This window comes from Oncorhynchus keta, chromosome 8 (genome assembly GCF_023373465.1).
Source record: "Oncorhynchus keta strain PuntledgeMale-10-30-2019 chromosome 8, Oket_V2, whole genome shotgun sequence".
Taxonomy (NCBI): Eukaryota; Metazoa; Chordata; class Actinopteri; order Salmoniformes; family Salmonidae; genus Oncorhynchus; species Oncorhynchus keta.
In genome coordinates, this window is record NC_068428.1 from 23261910 (window position 1) to 23289608 (window position 27699).

General features: G+C 42.3%; 5 protein-coding genes across 9 annotated transcripts; 1 reads left to right on the forward strand and 4 right to left on the reverse strand.

The window, feature by feature from the left end:
* Positions 1-98: 98 nt before the first annotated feature.
* Positions 99-8694, forward strand: tmem181 (transmembrane protein 181). 2 transcript variants are annotated; one of them, XM_035775147.2, is made up of 17 exons: positions 99-366; positions 2141-2244; positions 2692-2759; positions 3011-3101; positions 3201-3322; positions 3468-3584; positions 3725-3805; positions 3896-3995; positions 4191-4321; positions 4438-4529; positions 4622-4679; positions 4849-4951; positions 5078-5129; positions 5247-5329; positions 5652-5741; positions 5836-5902; positions 6078-8694. In XM_035775147.2, exons 1-17 carry the CDS (start codon positions 236-238, stop codon positions 6160-6162), a joined length of 1575 nt encoding a protein of 524 aa, XP_035631040.1. In that variant the 5' UTR covers positions 99-235; the 3' UTR covers positions 6163-8694. The 2 variants fall into 2 exon arrangements, with proteins under 2 accessions (XP_035631040.1, XP_035631041.1); XM_035775148.2 differs by lacking the exon at positions 99-366 and adding an exon at positions 1475-1631 and having other exon boundaries at positions 6078-8467.
* A 204-nt stretch (positions 8695-8898) lies between these two features.
* dynlt1b (dynein light chain Tctex-type 1b) lies at positions 8899-10513 on the reverse strand. The gene is made up of 5 exons (XM_035775149.2): positions 10387-10513; positions 10172-10213; positions 9776-9899; positions 9374-9451; positions 8899-9270 (listed from the first exon to the last, which is right to left on the reverse strand). Exons 1-5 carry the CDS (start codon positions 10411-10413, stop codon positions 9200-9202), a joined length of 342 nt encoding a protein of 113 aa, XP_035631042.1. The 5' UTR covers positions 10414-10513; the 3' UTR covers positions 8899-9199.
* A 212-nt stretch (positions 10514-10725) lies between these two features.
* Positions 10726-13571, reverse strand: gtf2h5 (general transcription factor IIH, polypeptide 5). Of its 2 annotated transcripts, none has more exons than XM_052523862.1 (3): positions 13553-13571; positions 11495-11564; positions 10726-11316 (listed from the first exon to the last, which is right to left on the reverse strand). In XM_052523862.1, the coding sequence occupies exons 2-3, from the start codon at positions 11527-11529 to the stop codon at positions 11136-11138; spliced, it is 216 nt and encodes a 71-aa protein (XP_052379822.1). In that variant the 5' UTR covers positions 11530-11564; positions 13553-13571; the 3' UTR covers positions 10726-11135. The 2 variants fall into 2 exon arrangements, with proteins under 2 accessions (XP_052379822.1, XP_035631044.1); XM_035775151.2 differs by lacking the exon at positions 13553-13571 and adding an exon at positions 11933-12085.
* A 999-nt stretch (positions 13572-14570) lies between these two features.
* On the reverse strand, positions 14571-23871 carry serac1 (serine active site containing 1). Of its 3 annotated transcripts, none has more exons than XM_035775153.2 (17): positions 23744-23871; positions 22933-23027; positions 22730-22766; positions 22455-22597; positions 21625-21714; positions 20678-20809; positions 20457-20578; positions 20223-20351; positions 20027-20140; positions 19627-19789; positions 18790-18940; positions 16773-16914; positions 16467-16567; positions 16261-16358; positions 15995-16177; positions 15689-15832; positions 14571-15527 (listed from the first exon to the last, which is right to left on the reverse strand). In XM_035775153.2, the coding sequence occupies exons 1-17, from the start codon at positions 23800-23802 to the stop codon at positions 15391-15393; spliced, it is 2040 nt and encodes a 679-aa protein (XP_035631046.1). In that variant the 5' UTR covers positions 23803-23871; the 3' UTR covers positions 14571-15390. The 3 variants fall into 3 exon arrangements, with proteins under 3 accessions (XP_035631046.1, XP_035631047.1, XP_035631045.1); XM_035775154.1 differs by lacking the exon at positions 23744-23871 and adding an exon at positions 23615-23730; XM_035775152.1 differs by lacking the exon at positions 23744-23871 and having other exon boundaries at positions 22933-23607.
* A 982-nt stretch (positions 23872-24853) lies between these two features.
* Positions 24854-27493, reverse strand: myct1a (myc target 1a). The gene is made up of 2 exons (XM_035775155.2): positions 27180-27493; positions 24854-26016 (listed from the first exon to the last, which is right to left on the reverse strand). The coding sequence occupies exons 1-2, from the start codon at positions 27232-27234 to the stop codon at positions 25466-25468; spliced, it is 606 nt and encodes a 201-aa protein (XP_035631048.1). The 5' UTR covers positions 27235-27493; the 3' UTR covers positions 24854-25465.
* Between the last annotated feature and the right edge of the window lie 206 nt (positions 27494-27699).

Below are 27699 nucleotides of genomic sequence, written 5' to 3' on the forward strand. Positions count from 1 at the left end.
CACAGTCGCTTCCCTCTCTCCGTGGTGCTGAATTGTCACGTGATTCTCACCGCTGTATTTGTATGTTCGCTTCCGCCCCCTCGTTTTTTGTGCTTTTTCTTTAGACCTGCGCGAACAAAAAAGCTTTGCCTGCAGTTTCAATTAAACGAGAGAACACAAAAGAGAAACCGGCGTTGTTTTGTAAAGGCTGCGGATTATTTCCCATCGCCATTTTCAGACCTCAGACACCGGCACGATGGACACCGACTACTCCGCCTTCGAAAACCCTCTATACAGTGAATTGAAATATTTCTGTAAGAAGATACAAGAGGTCTATAACGAATTAAAGGAAGACCTGACACCTTACCGCGACGATCGTTTTTACAGGTAAATTATAGGGTCACTACACCAATATTAAATAATCCAATATATGTATTTTTGTGTTAATTCAATCATTACTCTACAATGAACAAGCATTTGTGAGCATACATAGGCCTATTAACTGCATTTGATTTTCATGTAGGTATTAACATAATGATACGATTAATAACATTTGTCAATGTGTATTTACAATATGGATATAGCCTTTACAGAATATCCAGCTGCAGCCATGCACCACCCTCAACATGGCGCATTGTGGTTCAGGTGCGCTATAAAGCATCACTGGTTTTCTTTGGCCAGTTCCTTGTTTTGCAGGTTTAGATACGCTTTTCATTGTTTATCTTTCAGTTTTATGGGATCTGACATCAAATATAATGTGTCCCTATAGGCTACCTTCGTTTAAAAAAATGCTGTTACTTCTGCTGATAATACAAGAAAATTCTAAGGTCATTATGTCAGAAGCCTATATGATATAAGCACAGGCCAATGAGTGAAGGCAACAAGTGTTGGGGTGTATTCATTACTCCAAACAGTTGCAAAATGGAAAGAAAACTTGTGTTTATATTGGACAGGTTCAGCAAACAGGGCGGGACCTACATCTTGGCACTCCCCCACCATTGTAAAACATATTTAGGAAATTATAGAAATGTATTTATTCATGTCTACATTCGTTTTTGACATGTATTATATTACAGATACCTTAATGTATACTTTTAAATTATATTATGTGAGCTAAACATAAAAATGTCAAAATATATTAAAACATTTTCTTTAAAGTATAATATTTTCATATTTCTAATGCTACTGTCCCCACTACAATAAAATATACTTAAATACATGTCATTTTGTCCATTAATTCCTATGGACTGCTCCTCCTGGGAATGCTAATATGGCCGAGAGGTGGCTTCAAAGCCTATCAATGGCCAATACACAGCATCAGCAATACAGGATTCATATACATTAATGGTTTGGATGCATGATGGGTCTTGATGTATACAGGCAAAATTGAATTCACATGTTTTTCATTAGAGTTGAAATGAGGATGAAAATCTGATTTATGCGCTTGCAACGACCAAATCCACTCCCTCTAACTGAGCTACAATAAGAAGCTCCTCCTACTCTCTTGTCCCCACGTGACTTCAGTCCCGCGACATCCAGTGGTGACGTTTCATTTGGTTGTCGCATACAGACTGATGTATACGGATGTGGATTTTACCTGGACGTTTTGATTTTATCTCGATTCTAGAGTGAGAATCTACAGAAATGGACGTGTAAGTTCACATGACGATCTACAACTTAGTTGTATATTGTTACCACTTCATATCGTACATTTTTCATCTCAAAACGTTAGTTTCTGCCAGTCGTCTGCTTGCAACGGGATCCTATGCAAAGTTGACAGACACACCTACGTTACTTTACACGTTAACTAACTAGTTTGCACGCCACCGTGTTTTTGGTGGCAGGTGTTTTTTCGTTTGTCTTATATTCTGGTACCGGTGTGTGTTACTAAGCAATATATTAACATTTCTAATGTGGCTAATTGCTTATCTAACGTTTCCAAAAGCTGATGGTGTGTAATTTATAGCTGGCCAGAAAATAAGCCTCTCACACTTCCTAAACTAGCCTAAATTACTGAGTTGGCTTATGCTTCGATTTTAATATGACAACCTCTTAATGTCTTGAGCATAGGTGTTTAAATCAAGAAATGTTCATCACAGAGAGAGGACTCAGATTGTTTTCAGGAAACTGATTGTAGTATGATATCCTTTCTCAATTTCAGGCTAGCCCCCATGCGGCTCTACACACTCTCCAAAAGACACTTTGTTTTGGTCTTTGTGGTGTTCTTGATCTGTTTTGGCCTCACTGTCTTCATTGGTATAGCAGGTATGTAGTTTTTATATATTCTATCAATGTGCACACTCTTAGTATACCCACAGTGTGCCCAAGTCTATATTACTGCTGGGAAACAGTGAGCCAGAAAGGCTAGTTAGGGTGATGCAGCAGCCAGCCAACATAATCAGAGGGTGATGACTGGCGTCTACTGGCTGAAGTTTTATCTGCAAGGAAATCCTGATAAGTCCACTTTCTTCTCGCTCTCTTTCTCTTAATTAAAGCCTTACTAGAAAGATCCTTATTGGTAATATTACACCATTTTCCTAAAGTGAAAAGAATGTTGAAAATGCTATGTCTACACAATGGTGGATTTGCTGTAGGAAAGGGATATAGTCGAGGAGACTAAGGACTTAGTTTTGCCTATAGGCGTGACAAGCCTGTTTGTGCATGAACTGGTCCTGGAGAAATATTTTGCTTACTTTGTTCATTCTTCTGCAGGTCCTAAAATCCTTGCGGAGACGAAATACAGTGGAGATGAACTGCTGGACAAAAATCAATCCATAAAGGTAAGACAAGCAAACAAATAAATACAGGGAATGTGCTTGAACTGTTTGCTTTATGTTAGAAATGGCTTTTTATTAGTGCACAAACTCACACCACCCTGATGCTTACACATATTTGTGAGACTGGGAGGGTAAAGGGGAGGAAGAAGGGCACAGTCCAAAATGAACACTTAGATCCCACAAGTCTTGGACACAGCTTGATGTCCACTGTTTGACATTGTGATGTTCTGAGTATGGATCTAATATGGTTTCAGACTGGTCCCTTCATCCTGCAGTCCCCGCCCCTCTCCACCTATAACCAACAGCTATGGCTCACCTGTATAATGCAGGTGGAACACAGCACTGGTGAGATCTACTCCCTTATAAATTATGGTATTTTTCCTTCTAAGACTTTCATGTCATGTGGATATTGATTTTTTTTTTGTTGCCTTTGTTTCTATTTAGTGGTGGACTTCCTGCAGCACTTTGAGATCAACGTGGAGCTGAAGGGAGTCATGCAGGATGCCAGCGTCATGCACATCCGCAGCAACGTGCACCAGAAATCACGAATGCTGCACTGTGGCGCTGTGAGTGGCAATCAATATATCGGTCTATTCATTCATTAATCAGTTAACCAGTTTGTCAGCCAATTGACTAGTCAGTTATCAGTCAGTTATCAACCAACCAATTGGTCAATGAACAAGGCATCTATCCTGCTGTTTCCTCCTGCAGAAGTGTGATGAGATCATTGTGGTGCACCTGGGCTATCTGAATTACACACAGTACCAGATCAATGTCAGCTTCAAAGGCCTGGAGAACATCACCTACGAAGTCAAGGTCAACTTCATGGTGAGCTCACAACACACTGGCTGGAAAACCTGTTTAAACTGTCAGCTGGCTGTTTCTGAAGATGCGTCTCATCCTACTGACTGACACACAGTGGCTTTGAACTGCATTTCAATGACACATTTCTTTCTCCTCTCTCTCAGTGGAAGATGTATAATCCCTCGTTCTCTCAAGTGGAGATCTGGTTCCGGTTTGTCTTTGTGGTTTTGACCTTCATGGTGACGGTAAGAGATCTATGCAATTGAATCCATCTTTATTGTTTCTGCTGTGTATGTTTGTCTTTGTATGTTTGTCTTTGCTGTTGTGTATTGCAGTGCATGTTTGCTCACTCTCTGAGGAAGTTCTCCATGAGAGACTGGGGCATTGAGCAGAAGTGGATGTCCATCCTGCTGCCTCTACTACTGCTGTATAACGGTGAGTCATTGAGTTGTTTACCACTCTTTCCTTTGTGCCTTCCACTGCACACCAGGCCTTGATATTTAAACGGTGTAATATGTTTGTACGTACCCTTCTGACGGCCTAACCTTGCTGTTAAAACCCATATACTCTACAGTCTTTAGGTCTTTGAGGTTTTTACCTGTTTTGATGGCTGGGGTTCTTGTGTTTCAGATCCATTTTTCCCACTGTCATTCCTGGTTAACAGCTGGTTTCCGAGGACTCTGGATGCATTCTTCCAGGCCCTCTTCCTGTGTTCCCTGCTGCTCTTCTGGCTCTGTGTCTACCACGGCATCCGGGTTCAGGTGGGTCTCACATTCATCTTTAACCAAACTCTATATTTTAGTATTGGAACCCAAAATCAGTCTCGTGTCCTTTTTTTTTTCTCTCTAATCCTGGATTATTCTGGTTCCTGTCTCAGGGAGAGAGGAAGTGTCTGACGTTCTATCTTCCTAAACTGGTCATTGTCGGCCTCCTGTGGCTCTCAGCAGTTACCTTGGGGATATGGCAAACGTAAGTCTGAAGGACTCTGTCAAACTAACACTGTATAACATACTCTGTTTGGAAAAGGATGTTATGAGCTCTAATTTCCTTTACATCCACAGGGTCAATGAGCTACAGGACCCCACCTACCAGTACAAAGTGGACATCGCTAACTTCCAGGTGAGTGTAACACATTTACCTTCTGTGAGAATTTTTATGGAAAATTCAGAAGCACGTGTCCAGTGTATAATTCTACATATTTTTCAACCTGGTGGAAGTTTGGACATTGACGGTGGAGGTAGTAGTGCAACGACCATCATGTTGATTAAAGGTTTTGTTGTACTTCCAGGGCATGAAGATTTTCTTCCTGGTGGTGGTGACCCTGTACGTCCTGTATCTCATCTTCCTCATCGTCAGAGCTTGTTCTGAGCTCAAGAACATGCCCTATACCGGTAACAATGATGCATTTGTCATATTCTAATCCCGATAGAGTTAGGGGTTGCATTTGATACATCCACTCTCATTTAACCTTTCCTAATATTCTTTCTATTGTACTGTGGTCTCATCTTGGTCATCAGATCTCCGGCTGAAGTTTCTGACTGCGCTGACGTTTGTGGTCCTGGTAATAAGGTACGGCCATTGTCACCTGTTGACTTCTATTGAGTCATAGTATCTAAACTGGACGGATCAAACATATTATTATTATTATTATTATTATTATTATCTAATTTGTTGCATTCCCTCTAGCATGGTGATACTCTATCTTAGGTTTGGTGCCAAGGCTCTGCAAGACAACTTTGTGGCTGAGTTGTCAACCCATTACCAGAACTATATCCTTTCTTGTCAATGTCTTTTTTGTTGTTGTCATTTAGCAGACTTGCTTATCCAGAGTGACTTACAGAAGCAATCAGTGTTAAGTGCCTTGCTCGAGGGCATATGGACAGATTTTTAATATTGTCAGCTTTCGGGTTTGAACCAGCAGCCTTTCGGTTACTGGCATAACAATCGTAACCGCTCGGCTACCTGTCACTGACGTCTTCTCTTCTATTGTGAATTCTGCAGTCAGTAGCATAGGTTTCAAAAATGGTCATCTTGATGAACTTTGCGTGCATTAGATACGTTTACTTAGATCTGATCCTTAACTCGACATACCAGCTGAATTTTTATCTTTCTATGGATTACTCAACTTTTACTTGTACACATTAGCATTTGTGTATTCCCCCTCAAAAGACGCCATTTATGGTAAGTGATTCTTTAGAAGAAAAATATGCAATGAGATTTGAAAGATGAGTCTGGTTACTTATTGCCTTGTCTATCTCATTATCTTGTGTATTAGACTCCCAGTTGAAGGATAATCCTGCATTCTCCATGCTCAATGACTCAGATGATGAAGTCATATACGGGTAAGTAGTCATGTTAATTCACTGTCTCTCATTGCCTTTGTTATACATCGTTCTACTTAAAGATGTAGGCTTCACTGTCTTGAGATCAATTCTAGATATCGGAGTCTGCATATGCCTGCTTTGAATGTCTAAATGTGTTTCTACTCAAACTGATATGTATTTATTTTCTATGAAGGAGCGATTACGAGGAGATGCCTTTGCAAAATGGCCGTGCCATCAAAGCAACAGCCAAGTACCAGAATGAGAGCGACAGCGACTGATCCATTCCTGATTGGTGTGTCATTCACTCCCCTGTTGTCCTGATTGAATCCTTGAGGGGATTCTATTAAACTGGCCCGGGTTGCACCTGGCAGTGCCCATCACGTGACCGGGTGAAGACTGTGAGGGAGGCGAACCCTTCTCAAAACGAATAACTTCTCAAAAGAATAACTAACATTTTAAACTAGTTTTCATTGGGAAGGCAGATAAAGATTTTTAATCAGTCACTTTTGCTTGTGAACACAGAATCCTACTCATCACGTGCTTAACCTATGCCACTTTTCTTTGTTTTGAGCCGACTTTGCTGTCGGCCAGAACAGGGCACCCGGCTCATGCCCGGGAAGCACCCCGGTCACAAAACGATTGCAATCACTTTTCACCCGGTGCAAACTACGCCTGTCTGGGCTAGCCTAATCGAATCCCCTCATTGGACAGCATATTCAACGAATGAACCACCATTTGTAAATAAGGAACGTTTGCAGAAATAATGCAAATGGTAAAATACTGTAACTGTTAGGGTTGTGAAGGTCATTGAATTTTGAATGATGGTAATTGGCCAGCCAAATGACCGCGGTCTCCGTAATAACCATTTTTGTTTTTACACACATTTTTCTCCTCCTTCGCTCCTGACGGCATGTGCTGCCATAGAAATGTAATTACTTATTTTTCTGATGCATTGTGGGGGGAGTTTGCTAGTTTCTTATTTCAGCAAGGAGCGAAAAGGTTTCATCACGTTAAGAGTACATGTTACTGCAGAAACGGACTCAAATGCATGAATGCCCGGCCGTCCCGTCTTGGAGGTCTTCATCCACAACCGTCGGTTACGGGGTTATACGGTAATTGTGCCAGCCCTAGCAACTGTACATAAATATATTTTTTAACTGAAAAATGGTGTATTCTGAATGTAAATTCAAAGAAAGGAAAGGTGTACAGGTATGGTCAAATGTTTTATAGCATTTTAGTCATCAAGTAGCCACATAAAAACAAACGTTCTGTACACTGTATCTTTTGGTTATCTTGAGCCGCATATCATAATTCTTGGATATATAAACTTTGAAGGAAAGCGTGACACATTTGAACATGGGATTTATTATTTATACAAAAATCACAATGTAACTAGTGTTAAACCACTACTGTCTCTTTTGTGCTTGAAATGTGTTGTTTTTAGCCATTCCTACTAAGCTCTTTGACATTCTGAGTTTTGAGGGGGGTGTAATTCTGCAAAAAACATACCATGCTGCCACTGTTTTTATCCAAGACCTTTATCTCAAATAGTTGTAAAACCAGTTTAGAACAGCAATTCACTGTTGTATGCTTGTCATATACTTTGTTAATAGCCAGAGTATAAGCATGCATATCCATCAATCTAATACCCATAGAAGTGAAGTTTTCTGAATATTTACCGGACTACCACCATGCGTTAAAATAACCAGCAGGAAGAACCTTAACTTGAGTAGGTGTAGCAGTTGACCCGCTCTTTTGCCAATCCATTCCTAAGTGAAGCCACTGTATGATTGTTCTCCTGGTGTCCAAATCGTATGTCATTTTTGCCCCACAAAATTATGGCCCCATTTGTTTAATAGCTATGGAAAATGTTTTCAGTTTTCACATTCCCGAGGCAATAGTCTAGACTTAAGATATGGATGATTCCTGAAGTTCATTCAAACACTTCTAATGCTTAATCATTTGATTGTGATGTCTTGTGAAATGTGTATTGTGAAATATTAAGGCAGTGGTGTCAAACTCATTCCGTGGAGGGCCTAGTGTCTGCAGGCTTTTGTTTTTTCCTTGCAATTAAGACCTAGACAACCATGTGTGGGGAGTTCCATACTAATTAGTGATCTTAATTAATCAATCAAGGGAGGAAATAAAAGCTAGAGCCACTCGGCCCTCCCTAGAATGAGTTTGACATCTGTATGTTAAAGGAATACTCAAGTAGCATATTTGTCATATGGCCCTTCCATCGTTCATTTTAGCTTGCCTTTCAAAGCTTTTATTTTTTGTTCAAAGGTACTTTGGCTATATGTAAATTTCATTTGTACAAATTAACCAAATAACATTCTGGATTATTGTTTTGAACCTTTTTTTTCTGTAATCAATAACCTGATGCAGGATTTTATGGATACAGGCTCAAGGAGGCAAGTTAGTTTTCATCACTAACCATTGGTAATTTTCTGTCTGAACCAAATGATGAAATGTTTGTGTTGAAGGAAAGAGTTACCACTGATCCTCCAAACATGTATTCTAATAAAGATGGTGCCTTGTTTCCACTTTGTACCAGGGTCAGGAGTTTCCTCCAAACTTTGACTGCAGTCTGAAATCTTTGTGATGGAGCATCTCTTATATATATATATTTGTGGCTTATAGGGAGATGATTGTGGTGGTTATTTTGAGGTTTGAGTAAGAACAATGATTTTCTTTATGATAAGACTCTTGACTAAATTAGAACGGCGCTCTGTAAATACTGTATCACATGTAAATAAAGCACTTGTGTATACAGCAAATATGAATTAAACCTTGTAAATTATAAAACATGCATGTCTCTGGGCATTGTCTTCTGACGGGGCGTCATTCCTACACGACAGTCCTCAACTGATCAGTGCAGATGAAGTCATCACGCTATCTGACGATAAGACAATGTGTCTCTGGGGTGACCTCTACTCAGCATTTCACTGGCCTATAGGTGTTGTGGTAGAATTAATTATAGTTGGGGGTTATATTGGAAGCTGGCAAACAAGCAATGACTGAAAACATTTATTGAAACGTCACTAACAAATCCTAACATGACAAATTGGTACTCGTAAAATCTAAACAAACAAGATGCACAAAAGTTAAGCAGTAGAAATACTTTGGTATGGTGGGCTTTATGAAAAAAAAGAGCCGCACACTATGAGCTTAGATGCAATAATTGAATAACCAACGTTTTGACAGACGAGCTGTCATCATCATGTTATAATATTGGGCTTTATGCTAACAATCAGTTTGGACAGAATGGAAAAACCAACATTCATGTAGTGTAATTGAGTGCAGGCGGTAGATTCAGATGGCCAGGCCGAAGACACTGACGATGCAGTACATGGATTTATTCTCCCACCTCACTGTACAGCTTCCTGGAAGAGAAGGTTAGGTGGGATCAATGACATAATCTCCATCTCTAGACTATCTCATATAATCTGGTTGTAGAGATTGTGTGTTTGTGAGAGAGATTCTCACCATCAGTGGTGTTATCCCAGAAGCATGAGCTGGCTGTCTGTAGACCTGCCCCGTTTTTCTGCATGATAACACAGGTCACTGTGGAGAAAGAGAAACAACAGTTAAATGACCCCTTTCAGCAATAACACACAAATCCATCTCAATGTGGAATGTAAGTATGATCATTGTATAGGATGATCCATCAACGAAAGTGGTGATGGTATATTTTAGTGCAGGAAATAAAGTAACTGATTTCAATTATATGTGCCCTCCCCCCAACACTGATGCGGCTTTATTTTTCATTTATTTTTATTGAACTTTTATAAAACTTGAAGTCAGTTAAGAACAAATTCTTATTTACAATGACGGCCTGATATAGCCCAGCCAAACACTTTTCCTTTCCTTGCATTCAGGGCTACATACCAATGTACTTGAAAGGCTTGCCCAGTTTGCTAAGTTGACTCAGGGACTGCTCCACTACATTGGTGGTCCATTGGTTCACTCTGCTATGTTGGTAGGCATTTCCTCCTATGGCTCCTTCTACTGACTGAAAAGACAGTAAAGACATAAAAAAGAGGAACAGGCTTAGTTTCTGAAATTACTGACTATCCAGAGAAAATACAAAATAATACACAGACGTGTCACAGCCCACATTACTCATATTGATGTGGCTAGCAACCAACGTAATCCCGGCATGATGTCCTTAGCAACAGGCAGCGGGGTGATGAGTTTTTGCAATGTAGCAAATAGCTAGGCGACTTTGCTGAACATGAATGTCTCCTACAACCATTAACTAACTTCTCACTTGGCTAAAAGTACCTCTTTGATGATAGTGCTCACTTCGTCAACGACAAAGGCAGTCTGGCAGGATACAAAGACAAAGGCATGCAGAACAGTTATAGTAGCTGGGGAACAGTAACGTTAGCTAGCTACCTAACATTGCTAACATGCGTCTTCAAATAGCATTACACTTAAACAAATATTACATTAATTAGGTGGATATATTAATTAGCCATTTTGAACATCTAGCTAACCTCTTCTCCAGTCTGAAACTCATCCATGATGTTAGCAAACGACCGTTACCGCACGCTAGCTCAGCTGTCGACAAATTTGGGTGGGTGTGAGGCGCATGCGCAAGAGTGATTATGATGGTCGTTTCTGTACTGGTTGTTGTATGGACAAAATCATGTCTCTTTCTTCCCGGTTCACAATTAAAACAAAGACTGGGTATATTTCCATCATCACTGGATACATCTTCAAAGCTTACTGTGCAATATAACAATTGGCTGGCTTTACCATAAAAACCCAAGAAACCTAATCATGGACAAGAAAAGAGTGCAGGAAATGTATAATAAAACACAATTTAAAGCTAATTGAGACAGGTACAAAAGTTTATTACATCTAATTTAAGCCATCCAAAAGTTATGAATATACACCATAGAAACAGGTGAATTAAAGTGGGCTTAAACACTGGTCATTCGTAATTTTGTAGTGTTGGCTAATCACCACCAGTCTCATTTTAAAGCATGATCAAGACAACATACTTAACAAAACTTATATTTGCACCAGTTTGGATGAAAAACAAATAAACGTTACTTATTTAAAAATAAATTCCTTGAATTACTCCACATAACTGGGGGAAAAAACATGGACAGCTGGCATGCAGAATAAAGGCTCATACCTACAAATACAAATATTTCACTGAACAAATATCCCCAAACAGACAGTTCAATGTTTGTGAAGAATATCATTTGTTATATTGCTGAAGCATCTACTTCCTTCTTTATTTCTGAGTGATGGGGAAGGAGTTCTGATCCATCAGCTCCCCAACTCTCTCCTGGAGTATGTGGACCACCTCAGCCAGAATGAAAACATGGGTGTCGTCAAGGTCCTGGATGATAAACTTCTTTCCCAGGGCAGATGTCTCATCTAGGTACAGTAGGAACTGCTTCATGGCAGGGTCACTGTTTCAAGTAGTGGGGAAAGAAGATATGAAACCTGTGGTTTTCTCCTGAAACATCTGATTATCATAGCTGGTACAGTATAGCAGACAGGCTGGATTTTTCTGCATGATTCGTGTGATTAGCTTGATTGATTTCAGTTTGATAATCATAAAATATGATAGGCTTTGTGCATGCATACCACTCGACAAGAACGCCCTTTAGTACGTTGACCATGATAATGTTAGATTCCAAACACCAGTCTCTAAAACCTGGAAAAAAGCAACCAAAATATATGCGTGAACACCAACACAATGTGACATGCACCTTGACGTATGACACATTCTAAAAGTAATTAACTGAACTGTAGCTTCTCACTGCAGAGGTAATTTACTAATATTAAAGTGAGACAAAGAGGAGCAAAGTAAGGACTAGGTAACGTTAGCTGGCGTTATTAGCATCATTGCTGAATAGCTAGTTAGCCTAGTTTGCTACACTTCGAAATGCTCAGTCTGACATGTTTCCGTCACAATCTCAAAGCCTGCTCATTTGCGAAAATTCAGGCTAGAATAGATCAGCTCTTTGCTGATTGTCATTTTGTGGCGATAAATAGCTAATCGGTGGATTATTCTGTACTTACGGAGCTTTTTTGCTCAACAATGTTGATGGCTGGCTGCGTTGTTAACAAGTACAAAATGCCATAACGCGAAAGGCATTGTGGGATGTATGGTGTCTGATGAGGTATAAAGGTTAGGTCAGGTATTCCCAAATTGGGGTATGCAAAATGAAAATGTGATTTACATTTTAAAATGTATAGATTTTTTCACATTTTCAAACAGAAAGCTTTTTTTGTCCCCTGAGCAACCTCGTTTCACTCGTTTCATTAAACCATCTGGTGTTCAGCGAAATGATAACACAATGTCAAATACAGGTAACCTAGTCAAATAATTAACATCCAATCACAGTAACCGTTTCTCTCTCGGGGGAATTCCACTAACGGTCCGGTATGTATCCAAGCGTAGCTGCTGCTCATTTAGTTTGCTCGAAAATGTATAAATTGTTTTAAAAAACTAATGCACGGGTCCATAGACACATACAGCTCTACTGGCAACGTTACTACTGCTACTACCAGCAGTACTGCACCTGTCGACGACAGGTAGTTCTGCTTCCACGAGCACATCCAATGCTTAGCATCAGCAATTCTACATTTGTTTTTAGCCCAGCTAGCATGGACACCTTCAAACATTCAACCTCCAGTTGTGAATCTGATGCAGCCGAGGAGCTACTGCCCCCTTAACCGGGAAAGCACCGAACAACAGACAGGGACGTTGAACCATCGATAAGCAAATATGATGAGAACTACATTGATTTGGGGTTCACTTATATTGGAAGTAGTGCCTTTCCTCAGCCACAGTGTGTTATATGCGCAAAAGTACTATCTCACAACTTGATGAAACCTTCACTCTTGCGCAGACATTTGGAAACAAAACATGTCAATTTGAAAAATAAGCCACATTAGTTTTTTGAACGCGAATTAAGACGACTTTCGAGTAGTAAGACATGTATAAAAGCAACAGATACCATTAATAAGAAGGGCTATGGTTGGGACAATGCTGGGGGGAAAGGCAAAAAAAACTATACAGACGGTCGCTTCATCAAACATCACTGTTTCACGACGCATCAGTGACATGCAGATGTTTTGAAACAATTACTGCTTCACCTACAAGCCAGTGAATTCTATTCGTTACAGCTGGATGAGTCAACAGACGTGTTGGGCCTGGCACAGCTCGTTACGTTTATTGGAGGTCAATTAAGGAAGACATCCTCTTCTGCAAACCAGGACAACAGGAGATTATATTTTTAAAGTTCTGGACAGCTTTGTGATATCAAATGGACTTTGGTGGTTGATGTGTTGGTATCTGTACTGATAGTGCAAAAGCCATGACAAGGAGACATGGTGGAGTGATAACACGCGTGCAAGCAGTTGCTCCCAACGCCACTTGTGTACACTGCAGCATCCATCGAGAGGCTTTTTGCTGCCTGACAGCATGAAAGACGTTTTGGACACTACTGTGAAAATGGTTAACTTTGTTAAAGCAAGGCCCCTGAAATCTCGTGTATTTTCTGCACTATGCAATGATATGGGCAGCGACCATGAACGCTTTTACAACATACAGAAAGAAGTACGCTAGTTATCAAGGGGGAAGGTATTGACACTTTTTTTAATTGAGTGACGAGCTTACCCAAGTTCTTTACTGACCTTCATTTTTACTTGTCTGACCACTTGCATGATGATTTCTCACGCGACTGGCCTATCTGGGTGATGTTTGTTCTCGCCTGAATCATCTGAATCTAGGATTACAGGGACTGCCCAACTATATTCACTGTGCGGGACAAAATTGAGGTTGTGGTTAAGAAGTTGGAGCTCTTCTCTGTCTGCATTAACAAGGACAACACACAGGTCTTTCCATGATTGTATGATTTTTTTTGTGTGCAAATGAACTCAAGCTTACGGACAATGTCAAACGTGATATAGCGCGATAAGTACTTTCCCGAAACGGATGACACAAACAACTGGGTTCGTTATCCCTTTCTTGCCCTGCCTCCAGTCCACTTACCGATATCTGAACAAGAGAGCCTCATCGAAATTGCAACAAGCAGTTCTGTGAAAATTGAATTTTATCAGAAGCCACTGCCAGATTTCTGGATAGGGCTGCGCTCAGAGTATCCTGCCTTTCAAATCGCAGTTTAGACACTGATGCCCTTTGCGACCACGTACCCGTGAGTGTATTCTCGGCCTTCACTAGGATGGAAACTAAATACAGGTAGACTGTGTGTGGAAAATTATTTAAGACTGTTACTCTCTCTAATACAACCCAACATTGCAGAGTTAACTTGTGATGAGTTATTCATAATTTCCGATTAACAAATAAAGTCATGTAAGATGGCTAATTAAAGAGAAAAATGTATTATTATATTATTTGTGCCCTGGTCCTATAAGGGCTCTTTGTCGCTTCCCACGAGCCAGGTTGTGACAAACTCACACTCATTATTACGTTTAATAAAGGTAGTGTGTGTGGCAGGCTTACAATGATGGCAAAAAACAACATTTGAGAGTGCGCTGACCCTGATGCTAGACTGGGTACGCAGCTGGAGGTTGAATGTTTGAAGGGGTACGGGACTATAAAAAGTTTGGGAACCACTGGGTTAGGTGGAGTTAAAGTTCAAAGCTTATGATTCAAATCAAGTGTTCAAAACCTGCCATCAATGGCATAACATATATTCTCTTACCATTACTGCTTTTTATTTTGCACATAGTTGATTTGACATGGACATGTCTGTCAAAGTTCAAATGTAAATGAGCCATATGCATGACTTGTTACATTGATAAATACAAGGTAAGTGTTAATTAGCAATACAATGGAGTTAGTGAGCATCACGTGGCCAGGTTCCAGTTCAACAAAATATACACATCAACCAGTCTTAAAGATATTTCATGTGTATCTGAGGTAAGGCTTGAGGAAATAATACAGTATGGTACATACAGTAACAAGGCAATGCTTTACGTTTTAATATATATATATATATATATACACACTTACAGCTCAAGTTAACTAAAATGAAATAAAATAAGTCGACCTTAAGCACACCACTCAAGCCCTGAATTCATACTGTGTAATCAATGAATGAGTTGCAAGGTAGTACAGTGTCTTTTGGTTAAAGTACAGTAAAGTGCAGTACACATGAAATGTTAAAATGTCTACTTGATCAAGGACAAAGGGGAAGATGAACTAGAAAAGTCAATATACTGTCTTTTTTACAGCTTTAAACTACCTGTAAACATGGTCGATCATTTTTTAAATCCTTTAAATAAAACTCATCTGCTTCATAAGTGCTAGGTGATATTTAGCTGGAGAACAAGTGGAGCACCATTTTCTATAATAAACCCAATTAATGTTTTCATAAATCCTTCATACAAACATACAATTTATATTTTTTTGTAAACACATTTCTTTAAATGTGCAACAAAGAGAGACAGTTCTGTGCGCCAGAACTCCTTCGTCTTCCAATTCAAGCATCAATACGGCTGTTGACATGTCAGTGGCTGGTGTAGCCCTTCAGTGCATCCTGGATGAACTGTAGGCTGCGCTTGTAGAGGAACGAGTCTTTCTTCTCAGGCTTGCAGATATTGAGGTGATCCACATCCACCTGGACCAGGTCCCCAATGCCCAGATCTGAAACCGGAGTAGTCTCAGAGTTAAGAGATACACATGGAAGAAGTTCAAAAGTTCAAGAATTTGAATTGAAAGAAAAAAACCTGAATTCATAGATACATTTTAGATATGGGTCTCCTGTGGCTACGTTCTACAGAATGCATTAAATAACAGTGGCCTACCTGCTGACTGCGTTGGCACCACCAGTATCTTGATCATGGGGCCGATGGTGGTGGGCATCGTCTCTGCAAAGCTCAGCACATTGAACTCCCTGTCCTTGACCATGTTCAGGAAGTTGACATTCAGGTCACGCAGCGCTGGAGAGTCTGGGAATACGTATGGACAATGATGCAATAACACCATAAACAGTAGTATGTTTGTTATCTGTAACAGATGCAATGGGAGGTTATTACTATCTAAAACTGCTGTTAAGAATCGTTCTCTCTAACCTGACCTCCAGAATAATCACAAATTACTTCTGTCCATACCTCTGCAGAGCTCCCGGACCTCTACGGAGGGGAAGAGGAGGTATCTGACGTTGACAGAGTACTCTGCCATGAAGGTGCCATGGTGGGGCACACTGTAGAACATGACACCCTTGGTGTTCTTCATCAGTTCTTTCATGTCTGGGTCCCTCGACGCATCTAGCAGCATCTTCTTCACCAGCAAACCTGATAGGAAATGATAGAGAATTCAAAACTAACAGGTTTTTGTCCATTGTCAATTTTTTGCTAAATAGTGAAAGATAGCTTACCTCCCATGCTATGTGAAACCCAGACCACAGGCCTGTCTCCTACTCCTGCAGACTTTAGCTTCTTCAGCAGCTCTCGACTCCTATAGGCCAGAGACATCCTAAGGGCACAGGCATACAACAGTATCAGTGGAGTTGTCACCAAGAATGTCTGAATGATACAGTAATATGGTCACATTAAGGAAGCAGAGGAAAGAGGAGACTCACACCTCTGGTTTTCAACAGGACACTTGGCTCTCCAGTCACTTAGGTGAGTGTCATACTCCACAGATAGAACCCTCAGGTTGGGGCAGTCTGCAGCCAACCACGACTGACCAATGGGGAGGGGTGAGAAAGAACCAGTCAAAAAGGGAGAGAGGATGTTGGTGAGCAGATTTGGCATCATATGACTCAAACATACATTCTATATTGGCTAAGGTGACTAGATCAGCAAAGCCAACATATTCTCCCATCTGGTGGTAAAGTCATGAGTATTACAGTGACACGTAATAAACCACCCTCTCTACCAGGTTTACCTTGGGCCAGCACTCTGTGTAGTCCTCGCTGACACCCGCTGCCTTCTCCTCCTCTGTAGGGTCACAGTCCTTCTGCCGCCACGTCTTAAAGGCCGCCCCCAGGAGCCCGTGAACAAAGAGAACATCCGCTTTGATTGGCTGGCTGGAGACAGAATGCATAAAAAACAAATAGGGAGTGGTTGTGTGAATATGGTACCTTGAATTCTTTGACAGTAGCTAGATTTCCATCCAATTGGTGACAGTTTAATGCGAATAATCTAGAATCTGCATAAAGAAAATGTAAGTAAGCATTTCACTGTAAGGGCTACTACACCTGTTGAATTTGGTGCATGTGACAAATAAAATTTGATTTGCCAATTTTCCCACCAGTGGGGAGTCTCTTTTTGTAGATAAAAATCAGTGCGTGTGACCTCCCGACAAGCACAGCGGTCTAAGGCCCAGCATCACAGTGCTTGAGGCGTCACTACAGACCCGTGTTCGATCACAAGCTGTGTCAGAGCCAGCTGCGACCGGGAGACCCATGGGGCGGTGCACAATTGGCCCAGCGTCGTCCGGGTTAGGAGAGGGTTTGGCCGGCCGTAATTTCCTTGTCTCATTGTGCTCTAGCGATTCCCTGTGCCAGGCCGGGCGCAGTGCATGCTGACATGGTCGCCAGGTGTACAATGTTTCCTCCAACACATTGGTGAGGCTGGCTTCCAGGTTAAGTGGGCATTGTGTCAAGAAGCAGTGCGGCTTGGTTGGGTTGTGTTTCAGAGGACGCACGGCTCTCGACCTTCGCCTCTCCCGAGTCCATACAGGAGGTGCAGAGATGAGACAAGACTGTAACTACCAATTGGATACAACGAAATTGGGGAGAAAAAGGGGTTGACATTTTTTTTTTTATACAAAAAAAAAGGTCTTCCACATCCATCTCGACAAAACATTTCTGTACGGACCTCACTTTGTGCACGGGGGCATTGTCATGCAAAAACAGGAAAGTGCCTTCCCCAAACTGTTGGCACATTGTTGGAAGCACATAATCGTCTAGAATGTCATTGTATGCTGTAGCATTAAGATTTCCCTTCACTGGAACTAAGGGGCCTAGCACTATGCATTGGGGCAGGTAGCGTTCTCCTGGTATCCGCCAAATACAGATTTGTCCGTAAGACTGCCAGATGGTGAAACATGATTCATCGCTCCAGAGAACGTGTTTCCACTGCTCCAGAGTCCAATGGAGGCGAACATTACACCACTCCAGACTGCGCTTGGAATTGAGCATGGTTATCTTAGTCTTGTGTGCGGATGCTTGGCTATGGAAATGAAGCTACAGACGAAAAGGTATTGTGCTGACGTTGCTTCCAGAAGCAGTTTGGAACATGGTAGTGAGTGTTGCAACCTGAGGACAGATGATTTTTACGTGCAGTGTACTTCAGCACTCAACAGTCCCACTCTGTGAACCTTGTGTGGCCTACCACTTCGCGGCTGAGCCGTTGTTGCTCCTAGATGTTTCCACTTCACAATAACAGCACTTACAGTTGACCGGGGCAGCTCTTGCAGGGCAGAAATGTGATGAACTGATCTGTTGTAAAGATGGCATCCAATGATGGTGCCACGTCGAAAGTCACTGAGCTCTTCAGTAAGGCCATTCTACTGACAATGATTGCAGGGCTGTGTGCTCGATTTTATACACCTGTCAGCAACGGGTGTGGCTGAAATAGCCGAATCCACACACATACTTTTTTATATATATAGTGTATTATGCATGATGCCAAGTTTACTTCGATATGATGGTTATTATATCAATATTTGAGCATAAAGGCATTTTCACCTTCATTTCTTGCATAATACATTTTACAGACACAAAAAGATCCTACCATGTTGAGCAAACAAATGATTTGTCTGCATTCATAAAATTGTACCGAAACTTCCTGTTTCCATCATAGCTGTCGTGACTTTAAAAAATGTTTTATGCAGAATGACTTTACTCACGTAAAAACTGTGGATGGAAACATGCTTAGTCATGATGAATGATGTGTACCTGGTTCGGCACTGGGGATGTAACACGTAGACTCCATCCTGGTACTTCTCCTTGACCGTCTCCCTGTCCAGGTTAGCCAGAGCCCGAGCAGCATGGGACGCCTGTATGATGTGTGGAGACTGCATCATCTCTGCTAGCACTGGCACCCAACCTGCAAGGTAACAGAACATCACATATGATGGAACTAGTAACAGAACAAAATAAGATGTGTGCCAGTACCCCTGACACCCTGAGCGGAGAGCTAGCACCCGCCTGACACCCTGAGCGGAGAGCTAGCACCCGCCCGACACCCTGAGCGGAGAGCTAGCACCCGCCTGACACCCTGAGCGGAGAGCTAGCACCCGCCTGACACCCTGAGCGGAGAGCTAGCACCCGCCTGACACCCTGAGCGGAGAGCTAGCACCCGCCTGACACCCTGAGCGGAGAGCTAGCACCCGCCTGACACACTGAGCGGAGAGCTAGCACCCGCCTGACACACTGAGCGGAGAGCTAGCACCCGCCTGACACACTGAGCGGAGAGCTAGCACCCGCCTGAAACACTGAGCTGAGAGCTAGCACCCGCCTGACACACTGAGCGGAGAGCTAGCACCCGCCTGACACACTGAGCGGAGAGCTAGCACCCGCCTGACACACTGAGCGGAGAGCTAGCACCCGCCTGACACACTGAGCGGAGAGCTAGCACCCGCCTGACACACTGAGCGGAGAGCTAGCACTCACCTGACATACAGAGGATAACTAGCACTCACCTGACACACAGAGGATAAATAGCACTCACCTGACACACTGAGGGGAGAGCTAGCACCCAACTGACACACTGAGGGGAGAGCTAGCACCCACCTGACTGTACTATGGCTTGGTGCACGCTGTCGTTGAGAGCCAGGTTGCCGATGATGCGTACAATGTTCCTCTGGATCTTCGGGGAGTCTCTGCGGAGCTGGTAGACCCTCTGAAGCAGCTGCAGGCCCCCGTTGGCCACGATGTGGTCGCAGTGACTCTGGACCTGGAGAACAGACCTACAGGTGTTAGAATGCATTTATATGCTCTTAATATCCCCTGATAGGATACAGTCGTTGACACTATGATATGAAAACCTTGAGGGTCTGTTATGGTGAGTTACAAGGTATGATGAAAAAGATGTTCATGTATCTAGACAATAAAGGCTAACAATGTTTTTCAAAAGTCCCTTGACAAAATGTATGCTTGAGTTGCAGGTGTTTAAAGCAAAATGTTACATAACCTTGGAGTGCTGCACTAGAGCCTGTAGACAGAAGGACTCAACCTTCTCAGAGGGGACAGAAGTGAGGCTTTGGGCATAGGGCAGTCCATTCCCACCAAAACACCACAGACCCCCCTAAAACAGAGAGATCCAGTTATCTACCTAAAATTGTGTATGAGTGAGTATATGTCTAAATATGTGTGTGAGCATCTCTTACCCTCTGTGCAGCCAGGGACTGGGTACTCTCCCTCAGGGCCAGTGAGGTGAAGTACTGGACACACTGGTCCACCTCAGACTGGGGGAGAGATGCCAGCAGCTGCCTCAGACCGTCTTCTACAGACAACCTCTAAGCAGAGGGCCAAACAAACACACATTAAAACATAGACAGAACATTCCTAAAATTTTATTTGATACACAATCATTTTAATCCCCATCGGTGACAGATACCTACATCTTCCACCCAAGGCAGGACAGGCGGGGACAGGAAGAAGCGTTGGTCCACTTGAGAGGTGCGGGCCAGACCCAATGCCGTCCTCTGGTCTATAGCCTGCGCAGCTGTCTGGTACTGGTAGTCTGTGATGGACAGGGGTAACGGACCAATCCCTATCAAACACTAGCACTGTTCACTAGCACACATTTCACATTTACAGGTTGAAAGTGGTGATGTCTCACCATGCCAGTGGTGGTTCTGGGCCAGCTCTTGTACAGCTGACAGTCTGCTGGTCCTATTGGCTGAACAAGCCCTCTTCAACAGGACCCACAGCGCCACCTCATGGGGGTCCGCATCCATATGACTCAGGTGCTCTGACACAGTTACAATTTAGACTTTCATGATGAAAATATGGATATTTTTACAAGCATTTCTTACATAATATATTTCATTTGAAATACATTTAAGAACTACACCTAAACTACCAAGGGTCCAATATCATCTACGTCAAGACAATCTACCACCTAATACCATCAATCATTATTCTACTACTGTACTACAGCAATGAGACGGCAGACCTGCTGTTATCATCGGCCGGGCAGCCGGGGCAGCTATCAAGTGTCAAATAGTAAGGTCAGAAAAGGTTAATGTTAGAACCATTTTGAATGTACAATCTATGCAGAATCTGTAGTACAATCCCCATTGTACAATTGAATTACATGTCTGTCACATTATAAAGCATTAAGGAGGGGTGGGGGGTTCAGTCCACACCTGTGACTGATGATGACTCAAGCATAAGAATACACACAAAAGTACATGAATGAAGACACACAATAAAGCTTTCATTCAAACCCAGGAAGTGAAGGGCAGGTGTTTCCTGAAGTTAACACGTCTCAATAACAAACCTACTGACGTCCATCCGTGTGTGTCTGAAATACCCCAACTGAGCTTTACCCGAGGCTTGGAGGATGAACTCTAATGTTTCTATCACAACACTGACTTCTGCTTTTCAGTACTAGCAGAATAGGAAGTTGAAATTCATGTGATACAACAACTAAAGTATCAAGTGTGTATGTTTTAAATGCAGCTGTAGCTTTCGTAAAAATTACAAAAACATTACAAAAACAATACTGCAGTTGTGAATTTAGTGCTGTGTAGGAGGAAACTACTTTCAGTGGATCTTTCTCACCATCCAGAGGCCTCAGAAGAATCCTTGAGGAAACTTCCAGAAACCTCCTTGCTGCTTTATGAAGTTCTCTCCTGGCCTTATATGTGAGCCCTGAAACAGATACATGGGTTTGGTTACGATCAATAATTAACATGTTATAACACAGCATTTTAACTATGTACCAAGCTATAAATGTATACTGCTCCAGGCTGGACCTCTGGTTGATCTACCTGCACATTTTCTAGTAAAATTGACCAAACAATAGGCTCTTAGCCTGTAAATCTGGTTATAAAATGACAGTCATTGCTTGCTTCTGTTTACTGCTTCTCTAAAACGTTTCCTATCAGTCTTGGCTGGACGTTCTGTTTTCATTCACAGCAGCCTTGACCAGTGGAAGTGAGAGCAGGGACCAGACAGGCTGAACTGCAGTACCCAGGAGGGAGAGCAGAGGGAGGGAGGAAGGAAGACTGTCATTGCTGGACACCTGGACCTGGCAGAAACCCCTCAACAACTCCTCATAAATGAAAACTCAGCCAAAATATTTTCTGTGACAACATGCACCACATGTGGGCCTTTTGTTGGGTAGACTTTTGAGGAAGTCTTGGGGATTTCTGTACAGCACGTTGAGATATCAGCTGATGTAAGAAGGGCTATATAAATTAATTTGATTTGAATTCAAATGTGTTCCAAAAAACCCTCCATTTTGGGTTGTAAACCGGATAGAGGAGAGAAAAAGCATACCCAGCATTCCCTATGTGGAATATCATGTATGTACTGATAACTATTTTTATCAGAGAGCACATGACGATGCCTTGTCACAAAGCAAAGTTGAGGTAAATTACATACTGTACCTGTGCCAAGGTTCTCCTGCTCTTTAGAGGGCGTGGCTGACAGGTAGATGTAGGACTTGAGCTTTTCCTGCTGAATGGCCTGCGTGTCGATGCGTACCGCCTTGTTCAAGGAAACCACCTCGTATGTGATAAACATGCAACCCCTGAGAGAGGAATGAAGCCATAGACAAGATATACAGTAGTTAGAGCAGATAGGTCTCCATACCCAATGAACCCAAACTAAAATAACTTCGTATGGCTGAGTGTTTATATGTGAAGTGGTTATCTTCACCTACCCCAATATGACAGCTCCGGTCATCTTTGCAATTTTCCCTGAAATCAAAACATAAGACAAATATGTTATTTTTTTAATAACTAAGGATATTAAAGAATTCCAGATGATTACACATTATGTGGGTGTATCAGCTATTTGATAAGTGATCATATTTCCTTATTGAGTGTGGATTGTGAAGGGGGACAGCACAGTCCCATAACATACTGATGTCCCTCCACGGCAGCACCTTCTTCACACCAGGGCCAGAGGTGCTGCTCAGCCTCCTGCAGCGTATCAGACGGAGTGCAGCCACAGACATCCTCCCAGAGACATTAAAAGAGCCAGTAAACATAGCTTCAGCACTATTACCGCAAATGGCTGAGAGAAACGAAACTACAGTACCCTGAATAGCCTTATCAATGTATGTGAAAGTTACATTGTTATATGTATTCATAGTTTCAGTTTAGATGTTGTGATAGCCTCATGACGCAAGATACATGACAGGTTAGCCAGCAACCTACCGTTGTCTAGTTAGCTAGCTATACTATCATAGATAAGTCAATGTGCCTGGCTCTGGTAGGTAACTTTAACATGAAACTAGCTAACGTTAGCTTGCTAGCCAGCCAATGCAATGTTCCCATTAGAAAGAGCAACCATTTATTTTGCCGATGGGTAGTTCTTTGATTAGACAAAACATCCAGTCTGTGATATGATTGAGCTATCGGATCAACTTGGGTCACGTGTACCTACAGTAACTAGCCAGCTAGCTAAAAAACTTGGGAAAATGTAACGTGAATTATACAGCTGAAGTTAGCTAACGTAGCGTGACAGACAAACATGAGATTGTAAGACTTGTAACCAGGCTTGAAGTGATGGGTGAAGTTTGCTAGACATGATACATATTTACCTTATTTCGAAGATTTAATTTCTGTATTTTGAAGGGCTAATAGAGAGCTTCCTCTCCAACAACCCCAACCTGTCAGCTGTGTTGTGAAAAAATAAACTGCGCCAGTCTCATGTAACAAACGTCACTTACCGTAGTACCTCAAAGCATAAAACATTTCTTTCCAGATCTCCAACTACCGTAATGCTCATTAAACACGATTAAACAAAATAATGAAGAGAGTGCCTAATTATATGACACGTGCAAATTGACGCATGTAAAATATTAAATACCCCCCAAATGCAGTGTTAAACTGTTTCTGAGGTTTATATTTTGTAAAATGACAGGGGGAATTTGTTCATTTTAATGTAATGCTAGTTTTGTTATTTAAAATTGTAACATGAATTGCATCATTCAAGTCCCGTGTGTGTGTGTGTGTGTGTGTGTGTGTGTGTGTGTGTGTGTGTGTGTGTGTGTGTGTGTGTGTGTGTGTGTGTGTGTGTCCCGAAGTTGATGGGTTTATTGATCCCGTCGCCACTCTGGAAGTCACCCATTTATTTAGACCCCTATGCCTAAACTTAAATATTCTTCTGCTGGTCTGTCACAGTGGATGCTGCTGAGGGGAGGACGGCTCATAATAATGGTCGGAATGGAACAAATGGAATGGCATCAAACACCTGGAAACCATGGAAACCATGATATGTTTGATGTATTTGATACCATTCCACTGATTCTGCTCCAGTCATTACCACGAGCCCAGCCCGTTCTCAGCATTGAATGTGCCACCAACCTCCTGTGGCTGGTCAATATCCACTAATTTAAGTGTTTTTTCTTCTTTCAATTGAACCTTTACTTAACTAAGCAAGTCAGTGAAGAACAAATTCTTATTTACAATGACGTCCTACACTTTAAATGGGCAATCTGGGACTCAAATATCAATAAAGCCACTACCCACCACTTTTTTAGTAAATGAATGAGGGATGGGGCTGAAGAAATGTAATCATGCTTTTTCTGTGGTAGACTGTCTCTTTGGCCTTTGTATAACTGGGCACCTAAAGCCCTGACCTCTTACATTTCAGCCCAGTGAAATCATTCCTTCCTCAGGAAACAGTGAGAGGGAGTCAGTGAGAGATCTGTCAGTTTGCCCACCAGAAAAGTGTAGCCTATAGACTAGACACTGGATAGCAGTGGCACCAAATAAGGGCATAAATAACTCGTTTCTGGTACAGATGATATTACGTTTCATACTCAGAACACAGCCCGTTACCATTTCTTTCAGGATTTTATTGTGTTAAGTTATGATCTGTGTCCAGTAAATTCCAACCGAAACAGTGACCATTTTATAAATCAGATCCATGACAATCATACACACATTTTGCAGATTACCTTGGAGAGGAACCCTCATTGGTTCATGCAAACATTGTTTATCGATATAGTTTTGCATGTCCAAGCTCACAAATAGAAAGTAGTCCAGTTACATGGGTGGATTGGGTTGGTACATGATGGAAATCATCAATATGAGTTCTCAATCTTATAAATCTCATTAGACACACACACATTCACACATGTACAACAAATAATCTGTCTCATCTGAAAATAAACATCTCTTTCTTGCTCACCAGACACACACACACACACGCACGCACGCACGCACGCACGCACGCACGCACGCACGCACACACACACACACACACACACACACACACACACACACACACACACACACACACACACACACACACACACATAGAAACATATATTAGCATTAGGGCTATTTATTTTCCCCTCAAGTCAAACATCCAGTTGTTCTAAAATCCCATTGACAACCCTGGGCTCAGTCAGTCCACTATCAGGCTGGACACATCCATCCCCTCCTCAGGTGCAGGTCTCCTGGTAGGCCCTTATAATGCTCTCATAAGCAGGAGGTGGGGTCTGTGTGGCATGGAACCCCCTCAGACTACTACTGCTCCAGAACAACTCGGGCCTGGGTGGGGTGGCAGCAGCCTGGGCTGCGGTTTGGTGGGCTGACCCAGCTGAAGTGGTCAGGGTTGGAGTGCGAGGCAACGTGGTCTGGCTCCCCTCCTCAGCTTCCCGGGCGATCTGGCTGCACTGGAGGAGTGGGTGAAAGGTGGACGCCCTGAAGCTGGGTTTGCGACCCAAAGGGTCAGCCTGGTCTGGGGAGGAGGCCTGGCGGTGGAAGCTGAAGGCAGCGCTAACCAGGCTGTTGTTGCTCCGCCGGTCGTAGCTGCTGTTGCGATTGAAGCCAGGCCGGGTGCGCGGGGAGGTGCGGGACGGGCAAGGTGGCCGGCGGGTGATACTGCCCGTGCCGGCCCTGCGACGGGACATCCAGGTCAGGACAACATAGACCAGCACCCCCAATAGGATTCCCACCGCAATGGACACACAGAAAGCTATGATCAGGGAGACTGGGAAGGAGAGAGAGGGATTGGGGCCATTCGTTATATCTTGGTTTGAGGGAGACACAGAGTAAGAGTTTTTGGACACCAACGAGATGTATATGGAAAGGCCTGTTCAAAACTAATTATCATCTAGCATCATCATTAGACATTCAATAGATACCTTCATGCATGTAAAAAAAAAAATATTTGCCAGACTAAAAAACTAAAACTATAAAGTAAAGTAATAGTAAAAGTTGTGGTTTATAATCTGTGGAGGGAACGGTTTCAATTTGGAACCAGCCCAGATCTGTACTGCCAAGCCCACAGCAAGTCACTATCCTAAAATCAACAACGCTGTTATGATGATTAACTAATAGAACTCTGCTATAATGGCACACCACAACCAAATAATCACAGTCCTTCCTCTATGGTGACTATGAGACCAAGTCCTCCAGAGACACAAAACTGATTACATCTCCTTCCCACAAAATAAAGATCAACATTTTGTTGTCTTTGACTTGCTCCCTGAGATGCTATGGTCACCATATGTGTCTCTCTGAAAAGAGAGAAAGGAACAGAGGACAAATCCCAGTGGACCACTGCCAGCTAAAACAAATCAATTGCCTTTGGATACAGTTAGGTCTTATGAAGTGTAAAAGTACTCTCTACATAGTTTTTCATTGTCCTCTGTTGGAAAGGGAAAAGCAGACAAGAAGTCATCTGGAAATGACATTTGGGAGGAAGGAGGAAAAAACACTAACCAAGAGGAAGCTTTGCAATATTGCTGATTTTATGGGTCTGTTCTTGCCTTGAGTCTAAATACTAGTCTGTCAGGTCCGATAAATGCAGTTTTGAATGCATGTTTTCTTTTCCTGACAAAATATTCAAGTACTCTCATCATCATTAAACCTATACATTCCAGTGAAAACAGAGAAGTGCCAACAGAGAAACCACAACATAGGAGCAGAGTAGCAGCTGAGAGAGTGAGAGACATAATATGACATTTGAAATGTCTTTATTCTTTTGGAACTTTTGTGAGTGTAATGTTTACTGTTCATTTTTTATTGTTTATTTCACTTCTGTTTATTATCTATTTCACTTGTTTTTTGGCGAGGTAAACATATGTTTCCCATGCCAATACATCCCCTTAAATTGAAATTGAATTGAGAGAGAGAGTTGAAAAAACTCACCAACATCAAATGACTGAAGTATTTCCAGAAAGAGATTGGTGTTGTTTTCGGCCATAACTTTCTCTGCACTGTCAGAGAAGAAGAGGAGAGAATGTTATGCATCCAGTAGCTCTCCTTGGCTTCCTCACGTCTCTCTCTTTCTTCCTCCTGCCTATCCCTCCTTCACTCTTCCTCTTCTATCACTCACTCTCTGTCTGTCCCTCTCTATCCCTTCCTTCTCTCTCCCTTCCTTCTCTCTCCCTTCCTTCTCTATCCCTTCCTTCTCTATCCCTTCCTTCTCTCCCTCCTTCCCTTTCCCTGCTTATTTTCTTTCTTCCCTCTTTCTCACTTTGCTCTCTCTTCCCTCTCTCTCTCTCTCTCTCTCTCTCTCTCTCTCTCTCTCTCTCTCTCTCTCTCTCTCTCTCTCTCTCTCTCTCTCTCTCTCTCTCTCTCTCTCTCTCTCTCTCTCTCTCTCTCTCTCTCTCTCTCTCTCTCAGAGTGAGAGAGGTCAGCCCAGAGGAACTCAGCCACACAGGATTCC

Coding starts and splice junctions, on each gene's coding strand:
- tmem181 (XM_035775147.2), top strand. CDS start 236: ATGGACACCGACTACTCCGCCTTCGAAAACCCTCTATACAGTGAATTG. Junction 3,323..3,467: donor GAATGCTGCACTGTGGCGCT/GTGAGTGGCAAT, acceptor TTCCTCCTGCAG/AAGTGTGATGAGATCATTGT. Junction 3,996..4,190: donor TCTACTACTGCTGTATAACG/GTGAGTCATTGA, acceptor CTTGTGTTTCAG/ATCCATTTTTCCCACTGTCA.
- dynlt1b (XM_035775149.2), bottom strand. CDS start 10,413: ATGGATGAGTTTCAGACTGGAGAAGAG. Junction 10,214..10,386: donor AGTTTCAGACTGGAGAAGAG/GTTAGCTAGATG, acceptor GTATCCTGCCAG/ACTGCCTTTGTCGTTGACGA. Junction 9,900..10,171: donor TGAGCACTATCATCAAAGAG/GTACTTTTAGCC, acceptor CTGTCTTTTCAG/TCAGTAGAAGGAGCCATAGG.
- gtf2h5 (XM_052523862.1), bottom strand. CDS start 11,529: ATGGTCAACGTACTAAAGGGCGTTCTTGTCGAGTG. Junction 11,317..11,494: donor AAGGGCGTTCTTGTCGAGTG/GTATGCATGCAC, acceptor TACTTGAAACAG/TGACCCTGCCATGAAGCAGT.
- serac1 (XM_035775152.1), bottom strand. CDS start 23,161: ATGAATACATATAACAATGTAACTTTCACATACATTGATAAGGCTATT. Junction 22,767..22,932: donor GCTGCCGTGGAGGGACATCA/GTATGTTATGGG, acceptor TTTTGATTTCAG/GGAAAATTGCAAAGATGACC. Junction 16,915..18,789: donor CATCCCCAGTGCCGAACCAG/GTACACATCATT, acceptor TTCTGTCTCCAG/CCAGCCAATCAAAGCGGATG.
- myct1a (XM_035775155.2), bottom strand. CDS start 27,234: ATGGCCGAAAACAACACCAATCTCTTTCTGGAAATACTTCAGTCATTT. Junction 26,017..27,179: donor ACTTCAGTCATTTGATGTTG/GTGAGTTTTTTC, acceptor TCTCCTTCCCAG/TCTCCCTGATCATAGCTTTC.